At 37.1% G+C, this 20,107-nt stretch overlaps 1 protein-coding gene across 31 annotated transcripts in view; it reads right to left on the bottom strand.

Annotated features, from left to right (window-relative positions):
• Positions 1 to 20,107, bottom strand: part of BIVM (basic, immunoglobulin-like variable motif containing) — a 42,551-nt gene that overhangs the window by 16,837 nt on the left and 5,607 nt on the right. For 10 of the 31 annotated variants that reach the window (XM_063697502.1, XM_004054710.5, XM_055360694.2 and 7 more), the window contains 6 exons: positions 19,360 to 19,443; positions 16,991 to 17,590; positions 8,179 to 8,305; positions 3,608 to 3,703; positions 2,894 to 2,998; positions 2,582 to 2,676 (listed from right to left, as the gene is read on the bottom strand). In XM_063697502.1, coding sequence (XP_063553572.1) covers positions 2,582 to 2,676; positions 2,894 to 2,998; positions 3,608 to 3,703; positions 8,179 to 8,305; positions 16,991 to 17,468 — 901 coding nt within the window. In that variant the 5' untranslated portion in view covers positions 17,469 to 17,590; positions 19,360 to 19,443. Of the gene's footprint in view, positions 1 to 2,581; positions 2,677 to 2,893; positions 2,999 to 3,607; positions 8,155 to 8,178; positions 8,306 to 16,990; positions 17,591 to 18,389; positions 18,464 to 19,359; positions 19,444 to 19,510; positions 19,693 to 20,107 lie in introns of those variants that run through there. The other 21 variants (XM_063697504.1, XM_055360699.2, XM_055360697.2 and 18 more) reach the window with 6 other exon arrangements.

Genomic DNA, 20,107 nt, shown 5'->3' with positions numbered 1-20,107 from the left:
GATATTTTGTGACATGTGAAAATTATGTGATATTCAAATTTCAGGTCCATCAGTAAGGTTTTCCCAGGACACCACCATATCCATTTGTTTACATGTTGTCTATGGCTGCCTTCAAGATCCAAGCAGCTGCATCATGCAGCTGTGACTGCCCCAGAACCATGTGTCTCTCAAAGCCAAGAATACTTACTATCAAGCCTTTTATGTAAAAACATTTGCCAACTACTGCTCCTCTAGGTTAATGATTTTCAGTACCGACACATCCAGGTGGTTATACAAGATGACCCCCTTTGTGGGCACAGAAACAAAATATTAGAACATTTATTTATAGTGACCCTCATATTTTAAAAAGAAATTAAGCTTTACTAGTATTTATTCTGTGGATTGAGTGTGGATGCTGTCTACACTATACAACCCTACATCCAAAGGTCCCAGGTCACACATGTGCTATCCTGAGAGAGGGGCAGGAACTCCACATGGTGGTGCCAGCTCAGGTTGCTAATTACTGTGCCTTGACACCCCTTACCTTCTCACTTGCTTTCACTGAACCGTTATGTATTCAGTTTACAGGGTGCAAAATGTCATTGGCAGACATTTTATAAAACTTTTAATGAACACAACTGACAGAATCATTATTATACCGTCTAATAACTGGAGAATGACCATGAAAATCTTTTGGACCAGAAAAAGGTTTGGCACATCCTGTGGAAGTAAACATTCAAGAACTATAAAAGACAATGCCAAATTATGCATTTTTTTTTCATGGCACACGAAGACACCTCAAATAAGATCCAGAAGAAACAAGAGACAGCAAAATCAGATATATACACATTTCCTACATTACACCAAATACGGAGGAAAAAGTTTCAATAGATTTAAAAAATAAAAGGGTTTGAAAATATGAGTAAGGAATGAGGTTATTTTTAAAAGCAGATTTTTAAAAGAACTACATATTTTAGAATAAAAATGATTGAAAACCTCTTTTAAAAAACTCAAACTCAATAGGCAGTATAAAAAGCAAACTAGACACAGCTGAAGAGAAAATTACCAAACAGGATAATATATCCTTTCTTAGTTTTTCGTTGCCTGATCACTTACTGAGAGTAGTGTGGTGACAGTCTCACTAGAAACAGAAATAAATAGCAACACAGCATTTAAAGCTGTGTTTTCCAGAAGGATAGACAGGCCCCATGTGAATGCATAGAATTTAGTCAGTAGGAATAAATGCTAGCACTTACTGAGTCCTTACTCTGTAACACAGCATGCTAAGTACATTACAAGTATGTCTCCTTTTATCCTCACACTGACCCTATACAAATATAGAAAGATAAAAGGTCTACATCAAGGCTCAGCAAGTGACTTGTTCAAGGTCACAAAACTAGTATGTGTAGAAAGCAACATGTAATCTCCAAGCCTGCCTCCAAGTAACCAACCTGATATACCCAATATAGGTCAACAGAAATATATCTGACTTTGTGCTCAGTCTTTTACCTTGGTAAACCATATACCCTCTATTGATAACAATTCTCTTCCTGATTAATCCTTGAGTCCTCTTCTCAAACAGGCCTGGACCTTAGACTTCTGTGTCCAGTTTTAGCATGAATCCTGCTAAGTCAGTTTAGAGAGAACCCACAACCCTTAATATCTAATCAAGTTCCTCACGGACCTCCCCTGCCAACTCCTGATGTCTCAGCCCTTGACCTGCCTTTAGCAAGAAGTCTGTTAGGCCAGTTTAGCAAGAATCCCCATACCCCTGACCCTCTTAGTAATATCCCACCCCCAAACTCCTCGCTGTGTCCCTTGGCTATAAAGTCCCAGTTGTCTTTGTTGTCTTTGCTGTATTCAGAGTTGAGCCTGATCTCTCATTCCTACTACAATAGGCCTTTCACAAGTCTAAAATAAAGTCTTCTCACCCTTTTAACAAGTGTCAGAATAATTTTTTCTTTAACAATGTACTACAATTTTCTGATTTATACAGTCAAAAGATTGTAACAATTTTAAAAATGGAAATTGCTAAATAGTACAAATTATTTAATTAGCACATAACTAAAATAATCCTTGAGATCAACTCCATTAATATTTCTGTTATAAACAAGACTATTTTATAGCAGAACTTTGTCACTTCAACAGTCTATTTTCCTGCCATTATATGTTACCACACAGGTCTAACATCAAATATTCTCAAATCCTTACATTCCTTCTTAGGAAGAAAAACTGCTAACTCCATGTTGCTTCCTTAGAGTTTTACTAGCATGTGCGCGTACACACGCACATACATACACACACAAACACACAAACACACACACCACGGACCCAAACAATACAATGTGTTAGAGCAGTGTTTGTGATATACCTTAAAGTTCTAAAGGTTCTACATAAAAAGGTTAGAAGAGGTAAAATATTAAACTGCATATTAAAAAGTGCCCTACAGATTACATGCAAGTAACAGACTGTGTTGAGGGTTTACATAATGTCCCAGGAAGCTAAACAGGCAGTCTTTGAGATGAACTCTAAACAGTGTGTGTGTATGTGTGTGTGTGCATGTGTGTATGTGTGTATGTAAATCTTCTATATGTTTACCTACCAGTTTCTCCTGCTGTTTTGTTCTTCCCATGAGGCTTATATAGAACATAAGAGCATCCTTTTACATGGAAGTGGTCATTAATTTGTCTAAACCACCTGCAAGTAACAAGAAGATTTGTTCATGGCAACAATTCTACAACAAAGATGGCATTATTCCAATTCTAAAGAAATTCAGGCATAGCCCAAAGTTGGTATACCTATGAGAGGTTGAAGCCCAGCAGCTGGATACATGGTTTACTATCAATACACATCTACATCATTATTATTTTGCAAAACTAGAAACACGATATTGCCTCTAAGAGGGTCTTCATACCTCATAAGTGTTGTATTTCCCGTGAAAGGACCAAACCTAATATCTTCAAATGGAGGTTGAAAGCCCAGAATATGTAAAGCTTCTTCTTGGGTAATAGGTGGAAGGCTACAAAAGAAACATTCATTGCCTTTCATTTTTCAATTCCAGTCATACGCAAATACAGCCTATCTCAATGTTAATATGCTTGTCTGATTTGCAAATAATATTAGTAATATTTTTCATTATTTTATTTTATTTATTTTTTTAGAGACAGGTTCTCACTCTGTGGCCCAGGCTGGAGTGCAGTGGCGTGATCATAGCTCATGCAGCCTTAAACTCCTGGGCTCAAGTGATCCTCCTGCCTCAGTCTCCTAAGAGACTAGAAATACAAGTACATGCCATTGTGCCTGGCTAGTTGTTTTTATTTTTTTACTTTGTAGAGGTGGGGTCTTGCTTTGTTGCCCAGGCTGGTCTCAAACTCCTTGGCTTCAAGCAATACTCCCGCCTTGGCCTTCCAAAGTGCTGACATTACAAGTGTGAGCCACTGTACCCAGCCCATTTTTATTTCACTGAAAATAATACATGTATATATTTTAAGCTAAAAGACTTACACTAAAATACAGCAGGCTTTTGTTAAATTTATAAAAAATCTATTCTTAAATTTTTTTCTGTTATAGAAAAAGCAACATCAAATTACTTTGGAGTTTGGGGGTACTGATAAATTGACATACTTACTTTCCAGCTCCCATTGTGCTGTATAAGAAATTCCAACAAGAAATTAATGAGGAGATGCCACAAGAAGTCTTATACTGTGGTCGGCTTATGCAGTACCTGAGAAAACAAAAGACTGTTTTCTTCACTTGAATGAACACAAAATATGCATGCTAGAAATAGAAAACTCATGGCAATTAAAGGTGTTAATATAATAAAAACTTTGATCCCCTAAGTGAATGTAAAATCTTCCATATTCACTTATTAATCATGTCATAAATATAAAATAATAAATCACCTGCTTTAACAAAAATAGCTAAGTATGACTAACTGCCAGTTAAAGTGGATGTTATCCAAACCAATGGGAAAAAAAGTAATGATATATCACCTATTAAAAGTTTGGTGTAAACTCCTGGTTGAACTGCTTACATGATTATTTGCAACTTCAGAAATACAAGAGAAACAAACCATTGCCCCCACGTGTCAACTTCTCAGAGAGATTCTTCAACCCAAACAAAAATTCATCCATTTATTACCCACTGTGTCCATCTAAAATCCTTGGGCAAGAAGCCACGAAGCAGTGCTTCTCCTGTCACAGAGAAGTTTAAAAGTGAAATACAAAATCCTTCCATGGCATGATTCAGTGGCGCTAAGCAATCCAGACAATTTTCCAAACCGTCATGATTCAAGAGAAGAAACTGGGGCAAATGTGAACAGAAGGAGAAAGAGACAGACTATTTATTTATTCTGTTTTAAGAAGAAATACGTTTGCTTTTTTCTTTTTTTTTTTTTTGAGACGGAGTCTCGCTCTGTCGCCCAGGCTGGAGTGCAGTGGTGCAATCTTGGCTCACTGCAACCTCCACCTCCCGGGTTCAAGCAATTCTCCTGCCTCAGCCTCCCGAGTAGCTGGGAAGACAGGCGTGCGCCACCACAACCAGCTAATTTTTGTATTTTTAGTAGAGACAGGGTTTCACTATGTTGGCCAGGATGGTCTCAATCTCTTGACCTTGTGATCTCCCACCTCAGCCTCCCAAAGTGCTGGATTACAGACGTGAGCCACTGCACCTGGCCAAATGCGAAGCTAGTCAAGCGTGGTTGTGGGGGGAGACAATGTTAAATCAGCTTAACAATAACCCACAACACTCGTTGGCCTTCAAATGATCTTCTCCTAACTGCTTTCTAAAGAAGGTGCTAAGAAGTAGCCACAATGAAACAAAGAAACAAGACCTATCATCACTAAGAGCAACTTTAGTGTGGTCTGAAAATTAATTACAAAATGAAAAATTAGACATATGCATGTGTACATATATGCATTTGTATATGTATATATACTATGCATATTGGCACACATACAAGTTAACCATGACCCTTCAATATATTTTTTTTAAGTTCTAGGGTATACATGCAGGATGTGCAGCTTTATTACATAGATAAATGTGTGTCATGGTGGTTTGCTGCATCTATCAACCCATTACCTAGGTATTACACTCTGTGTGCATTAGCTATTTTTCCTGATACTCTCCTGTCCCCGGTTCCCACCCCGTGACAGGGCCCAGTGTGTGTTGTTCCCTCCCTACGTCCATGTGTTCACATTGTTCGGCTCTCACTTATCAGTGAGAACGTGTGCCATGAGCCCTAAATCTGTAGACTCAACTACACAAAATGACACACAAAAGCTAATAACTATCACCTAACATACTAAGTGCTGTCTTCAACACCTTATTGTCAAATCTATTGAGTCCTCCCTCAGTTTTGCTTTGTTCTTTGTGATAAAAACATACAACATCAAATTTATCATGTACACTATTTTTAAGTGTACAGGTCAGTAGTGTCAACTATATGCAAATTGTTAGGCAACAGAACTTTTTCATCTGGCAAAAATGAAACTCTTTACCCACTGAACAACACAACTCCCTTTTACCCCCTTCCCCCATCCCTGGAAACATGAGCAATTTACTAATGTCCTTATTCAAGTAATCTGCCCTAGTTGTTTAAATATGAGTGTGAACTCCAACCTAAGAGACCTTTGTGGACAAGTGATTATTAACAGTTCTGTCATCATAAGCTATATGGCCCATGCTGATAAAACACAAGCAACTCATTCATTTACTGATTTTTTTTTTTCTGCTGTGAATATTTTTGCCAGAGTTCAGTTTTGGGGATTATTTTACAAGTCCAATACTAACAGTGTTTTATATTTTACAACATTTATCTTTACATATATTTACTAACAAAGTATTGCATGCATGTATATATTTTTTCTCATAACACTAAATTTGGCCTGAAAGAATTTTTAAAAAGGAGAGGGAAAGGGGAATTTCTCTTAAGATTTTTCATACTTTTTCATCAATCTAAACTTGTTTCCTAGTCTTGTTTATGACCAGGTTAAAATGCTTACCAACATTCTACTATCTTCTATGGGACTTTCCATTCTAACCTAATCTTGTAATATTCTCAGTGGAAAACAGGCTTATAGTCCTGGTGATGTTTTCCCCTCAGGGCATTTCTCCCATCTATCCTTCCTAGTCCTAGCCTTCATGGCCTCACATGTTATACTATTAACATGTAGTTACACAGATATGTTGTTGAAAGAAAGTTTAAATCTAAGTGATTAGAAGCACAAACGAGCAAAACCTTCTTTTCAAAGAAACTAAAATGAATGTTTGTGACTTTAATGTCTCTTCTCCATTATTCCCTACATACTAACTATTCCAAATTTATCTTGATAAAAGTTCCTTTTGTTAAGAAATCGTCCATGGCTTATCTTTAACTCAGAAAAAAAATCTAAATATTGAGCCTGATATCTAAGAAACAGATCATGACATGTATTACACGCAAACAGCATGAATGTTGAGTCTGACTCTTCAGCTTCAACACAAGATCTTCTACTTATTAGCCATGTGACACTGGCAGGTTTCTTGGCCTCTCTGAGCCTCACTTTAGACAAGCTACTCTACTCTTCATTACCCACGTTCCAGAGACACTTTGCTGTAATTCTTTCCAAGACCCTTCACCCCTCCAACCCTTCATATTTCCTCCCTTAAGACCCAGGACCTTAGTAAAGCATTTTGGTGATCATTACCTCCTTTCATGGTTAATTAGTGATTCATACCCATCACGTGACAAACTGCCTAAGATATTTAACATTTTTCTGCTTAGTGCCCTCACCTCAACTGGATTGTAAACCTTGGGAAAACAAAGACAATGTTGTGTGCATCTCTGTTTCTCAGCCTACAGCAAAGGGTCCAATATTTATTAAATAAGTGATAAAAATATATTTCTAAAATGTCATACAAAGGAATTTTAAAAACCCAAATCAGGGTCAGTAATACAAAAAAGTTGTCATGAATTAAACTTGTTTTCATTAGACTAGGAACTGTATTTTAAGATAACCAAATAGCCCCAGTTGATCAGTGAAAGCTACAGAAGAAGGCTGGGTAATAAAAGTAAAAAAAAAAAAAAATTGGAATTTTGAAATATAACCATTTTGCAACAAATATTCAGACAAGGATCATCAATGGGTTTGGGTTGTCAATACATTTGGCTAAAACCATAAGGTAAAAAGCTGATGGAACCTGGCTATTACCTAATGCCACTCTGTCACCCTACTGATTACTTGAGGGTAGCAGAGGAGAAAGAAAGAACTCGTCAATGTAAAATACAGCTGTCACCACCTTAACCCAGTAATCACTTAGAATTGCTAATACTGGATAATCAGATACCATGTGCCTTCTGATGTGAAACCTTTGAAGTATGAGGGCCCACTTAAGCAGTGTTCTTGCATAATATGTTGTACTGGAATTTAATCAAGTCTTTGTATTCAACTTCCAGTTTACAGGAAATATTGAGGTTAGATGAATAATTTAGGAAACTAAAAGGAAAATACAAATCTGGAATGTAGGACATTCTACAAAATATCTGGTCAAGTCTCTTCAATAAGTCAATCTTTATTATTCTCATTTGTGGATTAAAATAATAGAATTTTTAAAAGACAAGGGGGAAAGTGGGGTGGAGACTGACCTAGATTGAGAGAATTATGGGTCATGACAAGCAAACATGTGGTTCACAACTGGGTCCCACTTTGAACAAACAGATGTGAAGACCTTTTCAGAACAATCTGGGAAACGTGAATTTAGCCTGGGAATTAGACACTAGGGAAATATTGTTTATCTTATTAGGTATGACAAAAGTATTGTGGTTAAGTAGAAAAAAGTCATTTTTTAGAGATGCATACTTAGGTAACTTGAGATGAAATATAATAAAAATCAGTCACTTACTTGAAAATTCTTCAGCAATGAAAAGCTAAGTATGTAACTACATCAAAAGGTTAATCATTGTTAAATCTACATGGCAGTTATGTGGAGTCACACAGATGACTCTAATAATCAGCCGAGTTTGGGAAAGACCAGCATAACTCATTATTAATCTACTTCAAACATTTGTGGTAGACTTTAAGTATTCAGAAATCCTGGTAATAATTTTAGAAATAAATATATTTATGATACATATAATGTATTAATTTGCAAACTGCTATGTTATTGCCAACATATATTACATATTTCAAAAATGAAAAAAATAAAAACTGATAACATCACCATCGTCTGAGGTCTAATACTTTCCGCTGTTTAATATCTTCAAGAGGAGAATGCTGAGGACATTCCTTCTGATATCTTCCCTTTTTATCTGAAGTTTTTCTCTTGGAAACTTGTTTCTTTGCATTGCCTAGAATACAAGAGTATAAAATAAGCAAAATGCTTAAGATGAAGTAAACTGAAACGACAAAAATTAATTATGCACCAAAACTAAGAAGTAACTGCCTTAATAATTCTGCTGAGAAAGTGCAAAGAAAAAATAATAACAAATAAATAACTGCCACAGGTTCTAAAAATGATATTTGCAAACACAATGAAGTAATACATGTATTTTCAATAATAGTCCCCTACCTTAAAGAGAAAGAATAAAACCAAATTTAAACAACCATGAATCCTATTTCGTGTCAGGTTCTTATACTCCAATTCCAGAACTAGTGACTTAGCTGGTGGAACAGTCAATCACTAAATCTTTAGCCACATCCAGAAAATCAAATTATCGACAGTAAAAAAATTTAACTAGACCACTTTCCAGAAAATGAAGGCTTTCTATAAAACAATAAAACCAAATGAAAGCAACTCTGTTAAGAAAGTAAAGGCACCAGATCCATTAATGTGATGATGTGATGTTTAAAAATATCTCTGGACCGACAGAGACGACAGAATGAATGAAGAATGATGCACACATGTACATTACTAAAATGCAACTCTAGCACAGAAACTAGAATGAAAAGCAAGCCTCCTCTGTGCATATATGCATGTATGTATGCATGTACACACACACACTCATACATGCACACACATACAAACATTCTCCAAAAGACCCTCAAGACAAACAACAGTGGTTACTACTGGGGAAGGGAGAATTGGGAGCTAGACAAAAGGAAGCCAAAAGTAAGAGTGAGAATTTGTACTTTTTAATTTTTTTTAATTTTTGAGAGTACATAGTAGGTGTACATGCTTAGGGGTACATGAGATGTTTTGATACAAGCATGCAATGTGAAATAACCACATCATGGAGAATGGGGTATCCATCCCTATACTTTTTATTTTTATAAGTTTTATTTCTAAATTGTTAGTGAAGTATCTAGTAAAAAATTATATAAAGTAAAATATCAATAAATAACATCCAAGCCTCATTTCATTAAAATACTATTAAGATTTCAGATAGCTATGCTCAAATACTTTAATCTTTCACACATATTCTATTTTACAACAGTTCTGTTATAAAAATTAACTGAAGGCTAATATTTCATTTTTATGAGTCATTCATAAATTATAAAATAGATTATATACATATATGCCTAGTAAGCAAACATGGAAAGAGATCGGTTTTATTCCTTCAAGATACTACACACAGAAACCATTTGACACCTACGAACAGCTGGAACTCAGGAACTATTATTACACAGGGAATTTCTGTAAAAATGTAATAATAATGAAGACTATAAAGTCAAGAAACAATGTTTCACCTTCCTTTTAATTATTCTTTTTGTTTGTTTGTTTGTTTTGAGACAAGGTCTTGCTTTGTTGCCCAGACAAGAGTGCAGTGACGCAATCTCCACTCATTGCAACCTCTGCCTCCGGGGCTCAAGCAATCCTCCTACATCAGCCTCAGGAGTACCTGGGACCACAAGTGCGTGCGACCATGCCCAGCTAATTTTTGTATTTTTAACAAAGTCAGGGTCTCGCTATGTTGCCCAGGTTGGTCTCAAACTCCTGAGCTCAAGCAATCCACCTGCCTCAGCCTCACAAAATGCTGGGATTACAAGTGTGAGCCATCATGCTCGACCCTTTTAATTATTTTTCCTAAGTTTTTACAGAGAACACACTTTTCACAGAGCTGAACATCACTGGCAAAGGTGAGCAATTGTGCCATATCTCATTGTGCCAAATTTCCTTGACTGGTAAAATGACTCTTAGAGACTCAGATAACAGAAGAATTAGTTTCTAGCATTTCTTGAGATGTCTTCACTGCCTAATAATGACTTAATTCCCTAAGTAGTTTTCCCAGCCACTTAAAATGTTAAGGCTAATGAAACATAGAAATGTGTGACCTTGATAGGCTCTGCCAACAGTCTGTACTCACACTTTCCTCTAGGGTTCCATGACCTTGCCCCCTATTCTCTTTTTGTTGAATCTCGGATTGCCCCTGGGATCAATTAGCATATACGGCCCAAATGAGCATACTTCATAAAATCCCCGCACTGCCACAGAAAGAGCTGGTCCCACAGGCAAAAGTTCATTTGACTTGAGGGAAAGAAGCCACATCAAAGTGAAAGCTCCGTTTGAGATGAGAACATAGAAGAGCAACACCTGCACCTTCTGCCTCCCATCACATCAGTTTCAAGAACCTTCGCCCACTGCTCCTTCTCATTACTGAGTTCCTTCTTCCATTCCTCACCCTACCCACAGCACACACACACAGCCTCAACACCAAACACACACACAGACAGACAGACACACACAGACACATACACACACAAATATATGTATTCACCACACTGACTTTTAGAAAAAGGTATGAGAAGAGCAAACAAAAGCAGAAAATCCACTGTCTTTTTTTACTGGAAGAACCAAAGGACAGAGTCCTGTGCAATCACCATCACTGAAAGTGAGGTGAGAGGAAACCCAGAAAGAAGGGAGCCACAGAGAAGAGGGGGCCCAAATTCTGTGTATAAATTTGGCCCAAACCTTGGACTGACCCCTGGACCATGCACGCAAGGAGCAAATTCAAGCAACACAGCTAAAAGAGCTGAACTGAGATGGTTGGAGCTGTACCAAGGAGACAGAATTTACAGTTTTAGTTCAACCAAATTAACTGCCTCCCAAAACCAAAAAAAAATCAGCACTTTGAAGGAATATACCAGAGTTGCCATAACATAATAGTCCCACTCTCTAGGATACAATGCAAAATTATAGAACATGTAAGGAAAGTGAAAAATATAACTCATTCTCAAGAAAAAAGATAAGGCCTACTGTGAGATTAGCCAGATTTTGAAATTTGCAGATAGGAAATTAAAGTAGATATTATAACTCTGCATTATGACATAGATAAAATGCTCTTGTAATAAATGAAAAATATAGCAAATCTCAGATGAGAAATAGAAGCTATAAAAATGTAAATTCTAGAACTAAAATAAATAGATGGAAAAATATATACCATGCAAATATAATCAAAATAAAGCTGAGGAGCTTTATTAATATCAAACAAAGTAACTTTCAGAACAAGAAATACTTCCAGGATAACAAAATATATTTCATAATGATAAAAGGGTCAATTCAGGAAGAAGGCCTAAATCTCATAAATGTATGTGAACTTAATAACAGAGCTTCAAATTACATTTTTAAAAAAATTAACAGAATTAAGTGCAGTGTAGGAGGCACCAGGAATCTGTCTCCCCACCTAGACAACTGCACTGGCAGAACCTGTCTGATGTAATTATTTTGGAATTCCAGAGTCTATTCAAAGGATTGCAACTTTCAGAGGAAGTCCTGAACAGTAAATGCAAATTTTGGTCAATTTCAGCACATAGCAAGGTACAACTACCTATCCCCAAGTCCAAGAAACTGTGCATATGCTCCTGGAGAAGCTTCAGGCAGTTTGTGGGAACCATGGTGGGCAAAAAGGTCCATGTCCTATGAAAATTGGAAATCTGTGTTCTGATTGCTGACTGCTGCTTTTGATCTTGAAAGCACAGATACAGGGGGGCAGCCATTGTTGCAACTCTCCCTCCAATGTTGCAAGCCCCTCCCACTACAACAGAAGCAACTTCCAGAGGACTTAAGGGGTCAGCACCTTTGGTGTGGTTTTTTTGTTCTGTTTTTTTTTCTCTCCATTTTCCGTTTGGGGAGCCAGACATTTCAAAAACAGTATATTCAAAAGCAATCACTTATACAGGGAAATGTAGAAAATCACTGTACACACTCAGAGAAAGGCAGGGGCTTTTCCCTGAGAAGCCCTTAAATATATACCTCAGGTTGATTACCAGCATAGAAACAGCCTATAGCAATCAAAAAACAAAAACTAAAATCAACAAACTCTGGGAAAGATGGGTATTGATTTCCAGAGTTACTGCATTATTAAATAATATTTGAATGTCTAGTTTCCAACAACAACAACAAAAAATCACAAGAAACAGAATAAGTCCCATTCAAAGAAACAAAAAAATATATAAACCAACAGAAACCATCTCTGGAAAGACCAAATGGCAGACTTGCTAGACAAGGACTTTAAAACCACTATCTTAAAGATGCCAAAAGAACTAACGAAAGATGTATGTATGAAGAACATGGAAATATCAATGAAGAGATAGAAAACTTAAAACCAAAAATAAATTCTTGGGATGAAAAATGTAATAACTGAAATGAAAAACTCACTAGAGTGATTAGAAGGCAGTTTTGAGCAGGCAGAAAAATTAGTGACCTTGAAAATGGGAAAACTGAAATTAATTGAGTATGAGGAACAGAAAGAAAAAGGTCTGAAGAAAAGTAAACAGACCTTAAGGGACCTGGGGACACCATCGAGTGGACCAACCTATACATTGCAGAAGTTCCAGAAGGAGAAGACACTGAAAAAGGGGTAGGAGATTATCCAAACAAATAATGCCTAAAAACTTTCCAAATTTGATTTAAAAAACATGAATATAAACATCTAAGAAACTCAACAAATTCCAAGTAGGATGAACTTAGAAAGACCCACACCAATATACGTTATAATAAAATTGCAAGGCCGGGCATGGTGGCTCACGCCTGTAATCCCAGCACTTTGGGAGGCTGAGGCAGGCGGATGACCTGAGGTCAGGAGTTCGAGACCAGCCTGACCAACATGGAGAAACTCCGTCTCTACTAAAAATACAAAATTAGCCAGGCATGGTGGCGCATGCCTGTAATCCCAGCTACTTGGGAGGCTGAGGCAGGAGAATCGCTTGAACCCAGAAGGTGGAGGTTGTGGTGAGCCAAGATCGTGCCATTGCACTCCAACCTGGGCAACCAGAACAAAACTCCGTATCAAATAAAAAATTTAAAAATTGCAAAAAGACAAAGACTCTTAAAAGCAACACAAGAGAAGCAACTCATCACATACAATGGACTGTTAATAAGAATATCAACAGATTTCTCATCAGAAACTTTGGAAGCCAGAAGGAAGTGGGCTGATATATTCAAAGTGCTGAAATAAAAAAAAAAATTCAAACAAGAATTCTAAATCCAGCAAAATTGTCCTTCAAAAGTGAAGAAGAAACTTAGACATTCCCAGACAAACAAAAACTGAAGGAGTTTATTACCACTAGACTTGCCCTGTAAGGAATGCTAAAAGGATTCCTGCTGGTTGAAATGAAAGGACATTAGCTAGTACCTCAAAGCCACAGGAAGAAATAAATTTACCTCAGTGAAGGTAATACACAAACAATTATAAAAGCCAGTGTTATTTTGTTAGTTTGCAACTCCAGTTTTTGTATTCTATATGATTTATGAGACTAATACATTTTTGAAAAATTATTATTAGCTTAAAAGCTAGTAGCAGGCCAGGAGCAGTGGCTCATGCCTGTATTCCCAGCACTTTGGAAGGCCAAGGCAGGAGGATTGCTTGAGCCCAGGAGTTCAAGACCAGCCCTGGCAACATAGTGAGACTCTATCTCTACAAAAAAATATAAAAAATCAGCCAGGCGTGGTGATGTGCACCTGTAGTCCCAGCTACTCAGGAGGCTGAAGTGGGAGGATTGCTTAAGCCTGGGAGGTCAAGGCTGCAGTAAGCCATGGTCGTGCCACTGCACTCCAGTCTGGGCAAGAGAGCAAGACCCTATTTCAAAATAAAAAATAAAAATAAAAAAGCTATTATTATAATAACTTTGGTTTGTAACTCCACATTTTGTTTTCCACATTATTTAAGAGATTAATACATAAAAATCATTAGTCTATGTTTTCAGACACACAATATATAAATTTGTAATTTTATAACATCAATAACTGAAAGTTGAGTGGGGATGAAGCAGTATAGGAACAGAGTTTTTACATATAAATAACAAGTAGTAAAATGACAAAAGTCTCTCCTTATCAGTGATTACTTTAAATGTAAATGGATTAAATTCTCCACTCAAAACGCAGAGACTGGCAGAATGGATTTTTTTAAAAATATGTTTTTGTATACGTGGGTTCACACACAAAAATAGAAACAGAAAAAATTAGCTAACTATATGCTGTCTCTGAAACACTCACTTTAGATCTAGAGATACAAATAGGCTGAAAGTAAAAGGATGGAAATAAGTATTCCAAAGCAAATAGCACCCAGAAGAGAGCAGGGGTGGCTATAAATAAACCAGTCATAAAAAGACAAATACTATATGATTTCACTTACATAAGGTACCTAGAATAGTCAAATTCACAGTGACAAAAAGTAAAATTGTGGTTTCCAGGGACTGTGAGGAGAAGGAATGAGGATTTATTGTTTAATGGGTACAAAGTTTATTTTGTAAGATGAAAAGAAGGTCTGGGCGGGGTGGCTCACGCCTGTAATCCCAGCACTTTGGGAGGCCGAGGCGGGCGGATCACGAGGTCAGGAGGTCGAGACCACGGTGAAACCCCGTCCCTACTAAAAATACAAAAAAGTAGCCGGGCACGGTGACGGGCGCCTGTAGTCCCAGGTACTCGGGAGGCTGAGGCAGGAGAATGGCGTGAACCCGGGAGGCGGAGCTTGCAGTGAGCGGAGATCGCGCCACTGCACTCCAGCCTGGGCGACAGAGCGAGGCTCTGTCTCAGAAAAAAAAAAAAAAAGAAAGAAAAGAAAAGGAAAGAGATTTGGAGATGAATAGTGATGATGGTTGCACAACAACGTAAATGTACTTAATGCCACTAAACTGTACACGTAAAAATGGTTAAGACAGTAAATTTTCTGTTATTAGACATGTATTAGTTTTTAAAAAAGAAATTAAATGGAGAAAAGACAACTTCACAATCATAGTTGAAGATTTTTAACACTCTTCTTTTGGTAATTGATAGAACAAGACACAAGTTAAGCAGAGACACAAAAGATGTGAATGACACTTTCAAACACTTTGACATAATTAATATTTATAGATACTCCCAATGACTGCAGAATGCACATTCTTTTCAAGTGCACATGGCACATTCACCAAGATAGACCATATGTTGGGTCATAAAACAAGTCTCAGTAAATTTAAAAAGACTGAGAGCATATGCCCTCTGTCCACAATGGAACTAAACTAGAAATCAATATTTAGAAAAACTATTAATATCTAGAAATTAAACAGCATACATCTAAGTAATACATGTATCAAAGAATAAATTGCAAAGGAAATTAGAAAATGTTTCCAATTAAGTAATAATAATAAGCATATCAAAATTTGTGAGCTGCAGCTAAAGCAGTACTTAGCAATTTGGAGTATTATATGCTTATGGTAGAAAAGTCTAAAATCAATGATCTAAGCTTCCATCTTAAGAAGTCAGAAGATGAAGAACAAAATAAACCCAAAGTAAGTCAGAGGAAGCAAATAATAAAGAGCAGAAACCAATGAAATAGAAAACAAACAATTGAGAAAATTAACAACGCTAAAAGCTGGTTATTTGAAAAGATTAACAAAATTGATAAACTCCTAGCTAGATTGATCAGTTTTTTAAAAAATAGAGAAAATAAATTAATTACCAGTATTAGGATGCAAAAGCAGTTGTCAACAAAGATTCCTTAGATGTTAGAGGGATAACATTAACTTTAAGCCCCCAAATTTGACAACTTAAATGACATGGACAAATTAAAATTTGTCAGAAATTAACAGAAATCAAGACAACTCCATAATTATAAATACAGATTTTAATATCTCTCTGAAAATCCTCAGAAAACAGGAGGAAAAAACACTTCCCAACTTTTCTTAGAAGATTTGCATAGCCCTAATTCCAAAACTGGCCAAAGGCATTAGACAAAAAGAAAATTGCAGACTCATTACCTACAAATTTAGACAAAAAAAAGCAAAATCCCCCTCCTACCCTTAAGAATTACAAATTTACATAACATTCTATGAAACAAATTGATTTTGCAGATGAACAAGCAGAAGCATTAAGGTTTTACAAAATCATCAGAGAAGACTAGAAGTAAATACAAATCCTAGTTTGACCTCCTCTTATTAACTCTGCAACTTCGGTCTAGAGATTTATCCCTTCTAAGCCTCAATTTCTTCACCTACAAATGGGGCTAACAGTACCTGCCTCATAAAATTCCTGTATTACTTTGAATTCAAAAGAAAGAAGTGTAAAGTATTTCTATCTGCCATAGGACCACCCCATTGCAACTGTGAAAGTTATGCACAACCTCGGTAAACAGCATCCTCTTAAATTGAGCAGTACACAACCCACTCGGTGGTACATGGAGGCTTTGCTGGGTGCCTAAAAAATTTTAACAACAAAAAAAGCTAAAACATTATATAGCAGGAAAAAAAGATGTTTGGTCAGGAAATACAACTTCATGTGCCTATAAAACTATGAAATAGTAGTAAGTTATTCTAGCCATGTTATTAACATTTTCTAAGCTACCATCTGTTTATAATATTTTACAACATTATTAGATTTTCACATCTCTCAAAATATTTAATACAAAGCTTATGCTTGAAGTTTCCATTGGAAGCCCCGTAATGAACTACATGCCCTATGTCAAGGTTACTTTCCTAAAACTGCAATGACAGACAAGATGATAGCCATGTTCCTTATCTAGTATTATACAAGGAAACTATGTGTAATGGCAAGATTAAACAAGACATAGTGTTTGTTTTCTCATTATTTTCACGTATGAACTTCATGGCTCCCTCCTTACCTGATTTGTGTTTCGAATTTGTGGTCACCCCATCAAATTCAGATTTATCAATTTCCCATGCGAGAGGTAGCTTGCCCAGGCTGTTGGATAAGTTTTCCAAGCTATTTTCCTCATTGTAGATAATTTCCGATGTACTAGTCGGGATACCAATGTATCTTGATGAATTATTTCCAGCAGATAAAGAGGTACTATCAGGGAGGCAAGAAGAGCGGGATGGATTTGGAGTTTTATAGATTGAGGTCGCCTGGTTGAGAAAGGCATAGTCCGAACAGATGGCATAAATTTTTTCCCGTGTATGAGTCACTGGACAACTCCATGGATAATGACCATCTCCTTTGGGACCCAAGGGTGCTCCTGAGGCACTTGTGCAGAAAGATTTTACAGCACCTTGTAGATTCTCTTCAGGTGACTTTCTCTCAGATTTGTGCTCACCATTTCCAGAATCATTTGACCTTTCTGTTTCTGCAACGTTAGGCATTGAATGCAGTGTAAAAGTTTCTATTACTAGAAACAAGTTGCAACTCTATCTGTTTCTTGATAAACAACTTTGACAATTGTTTACAGCATGCTATAAAAGCTTGAGAGCTGCAAAATGAGCTCCTAAGAGGAAGGAAAAAGAATGATCAACAATCCACCAAATACACAAAGAGCCACTAAAAAGCATAGCAAGTTTTATGCATACATATGCCTTCATTCTATATTAATTTTACAACTACTATATGACTGGAGTCACAATCACTATCTTATTTTTTAAATTAGTCTAAAACATGCATTAAATTATTTTCAAATAATTAAAAAATAATTAAAAAGCAAATAGCCCAATTTTTTTTTTTTTTTTTGAGATGGAGTTTCACTCTTGTTGCCCAGGCTGGAGTGCAATGGCACAATCTCGGCTCACCGCAACCTCTGCCTCCCGGGTTCAAGTGATTCTCCTGCCTCAGCCTCCCAAGTAGCTGGGATTACAGGCAAGCGCCACCACGCCCGGCTAATTTTGTATTTTTAGTAGAGACGGGGTTTCTCTATCTTGGTCAGGCTGGTCTCAAAATCCCGACCTCAAGTGATCTGCCCACCTCTGCCTCCCAAAGTGTTGGAATTACAGATGTGAGCCACCACGCCCGGCCAGCAAATAGCCCAATTTTTAAAAATGGGCAAAGTATCTGAATAGTGTCTTCTCCAAAATCAGTATAGAAATTGCCCATAAGGCCAGGAGCAGTCACTCACACCTGTAATCCAGCACTTTGGGAGGCCAAGGCAGGTGGATCACTTGGGGTCAGGAGTTCGAGACCAGCCTGGCCAACATGGTGAAACCCCGTCTCTTCTAAAAATACAAAAATTAGCCAGGCATGGTGGCACATGCCTGTAGTCCCAGCTACTAAGGAGGCTGAGACATAAGACTCACTTGAACCTGGGAGGTAGAGGTTGCGGTGAGCCGAGATCGCGCCACTACACTCTAGCCTGGGCAACAGAGCGAGACTGTATCAAAAATAAAAATAAAATAAAATAAATGGCCAATAAGCACATGAAAAGATGCTCAGTATCATTAGCCATCATGGAAATACAAATCAAAACCACAATGAGATAACACCTCATACACGCTAGAACGGCTATAATCAAAAAGGTTGGTGAGAACGTGGAGAAATCATAACCCTCATACATTGCTAATGGAAATGTAAAATGGTCCAGTTGCTTTGGAAAACAGTTCTTCCAACAATTAAACAGAGTTACCATATGGTCCAGCAATTTCATGCCGAGGTATATATCCATGACAGACGAAAATACATCTTCACACAAATGTTAATAGCAGCATTATTCATAATGGCCAAAAAATGGAAACAACCCAAATGTCCACCAACTGAGGAATGTATAAATAAAATGTGGTATATCCATACAATGGAATATTATTTGGCAATAAAAAGAAATGAAGTACTGACCCATGCTACAACATGGATGAACCCCGAAAACATTATAGTGAGTAAAAGAAGATCGTCACAAAGGACCAGATAGTGTATTATTCTATTTATATAACATGTCCAGAACAGGCAAATCTATGCAGACAGAAAGTAGATTCATGGTTGCCTAGGGCTTGGGGTTTGGGGGTGATGGAGTTTCTTTTTGTAATAATGATAATATTCTATAAATGATTGTGGCAATGAACACACAACTTGTAAATACACTAAAAGCCAATGAATTGCATAACTTAATGGATAAATTATATGGTGTGTGAATTATACCTCCATAAAGTTGTCTAAAAAATAATGTATTTAGCAAGATTTTTTACGTACATAGGCATAAAGGATACATGATGAATAACGGCCACAGATTTAAATCAACACAGAATACAGAAAGTAAATTTTTCAAAGATTCATCACCTGACAGAAAAACGGATCCAATCAAGGTGTCACTAACTTCTGATCAGTTTCAGGAAAAACTGAATTTCAAGTCTAAACTGATTCCTTTAGGGAAGAAAACAGAAAGCTTAAATAGCAACTGACGGCATGCAAGGAAGCTGAAGATTTATACCAGAGGAAGTCCTTGGTGAATTGAACCATCCCAGGACACGCAGCAGACAACCCCAGGCAGGTGCCCGGGCAGGGTATGTGGGTTTCTCAGGGCTCCAGCAACAGAGCATCAGTTGAGAGATTCAATCCACCCTGGGTGATCAGTTGGACTTTTACCAGTTAATATCTCTGCCCATTTGCTTACTTAAAAAATTAGAAATAAAAATAACTGTCATGGGTTACAAAAAATAGTATCAAAACCATCATACAAATATTGAACAACAAAAGCCTGTGAGTTAGGCTGCAAGAAATAGAAGACGATTCACACAAGAGCCCCCGAGGTTATCCTGATCTGTGAGGAGAAACTAGCAAAGGTACTGCATGGCTTTCATGGAATTTAAGGAAACAGAGCTGCATATTAGGACTCCACATATGCTAGGCAAAATTCCATTTTCTTTACTTTTAAAGCATGCTTTTTCTCTATTCAAACCTTCAGTTTTTAGGCCTGGTGTGGTGGCTCATGCCTGTAATCCCAGCACTTTGGGAGGCTGAGGCGGGTGGATCATTTGAGGTCAGGAGTTCGAGACTAGCCTGGCCAATATGGTGAAACCCCATCTCG

Source organism: Gorilla gorilla, chromosome 14 (assembly GCF_029281585.2).
Source record: "Gorilla gorilla gorilla isolate KB3781 chromosome 14, NHGRI_mGorGor1-v2.1_pri, whole genome shotgun sequence".
Classification (NCBI taxonomy): domain Eukaryota; kingdom Metazoa; phylum Chordata; class Mammalia; order Primates; family Hominidae; genus Gorilla; species Gorilla gorilla.
The sequence above is the reverse complement of the archived record's forward strand: the minus strand, read 5'-3'. Positions and strand labels throughout refer to the sequence as shown.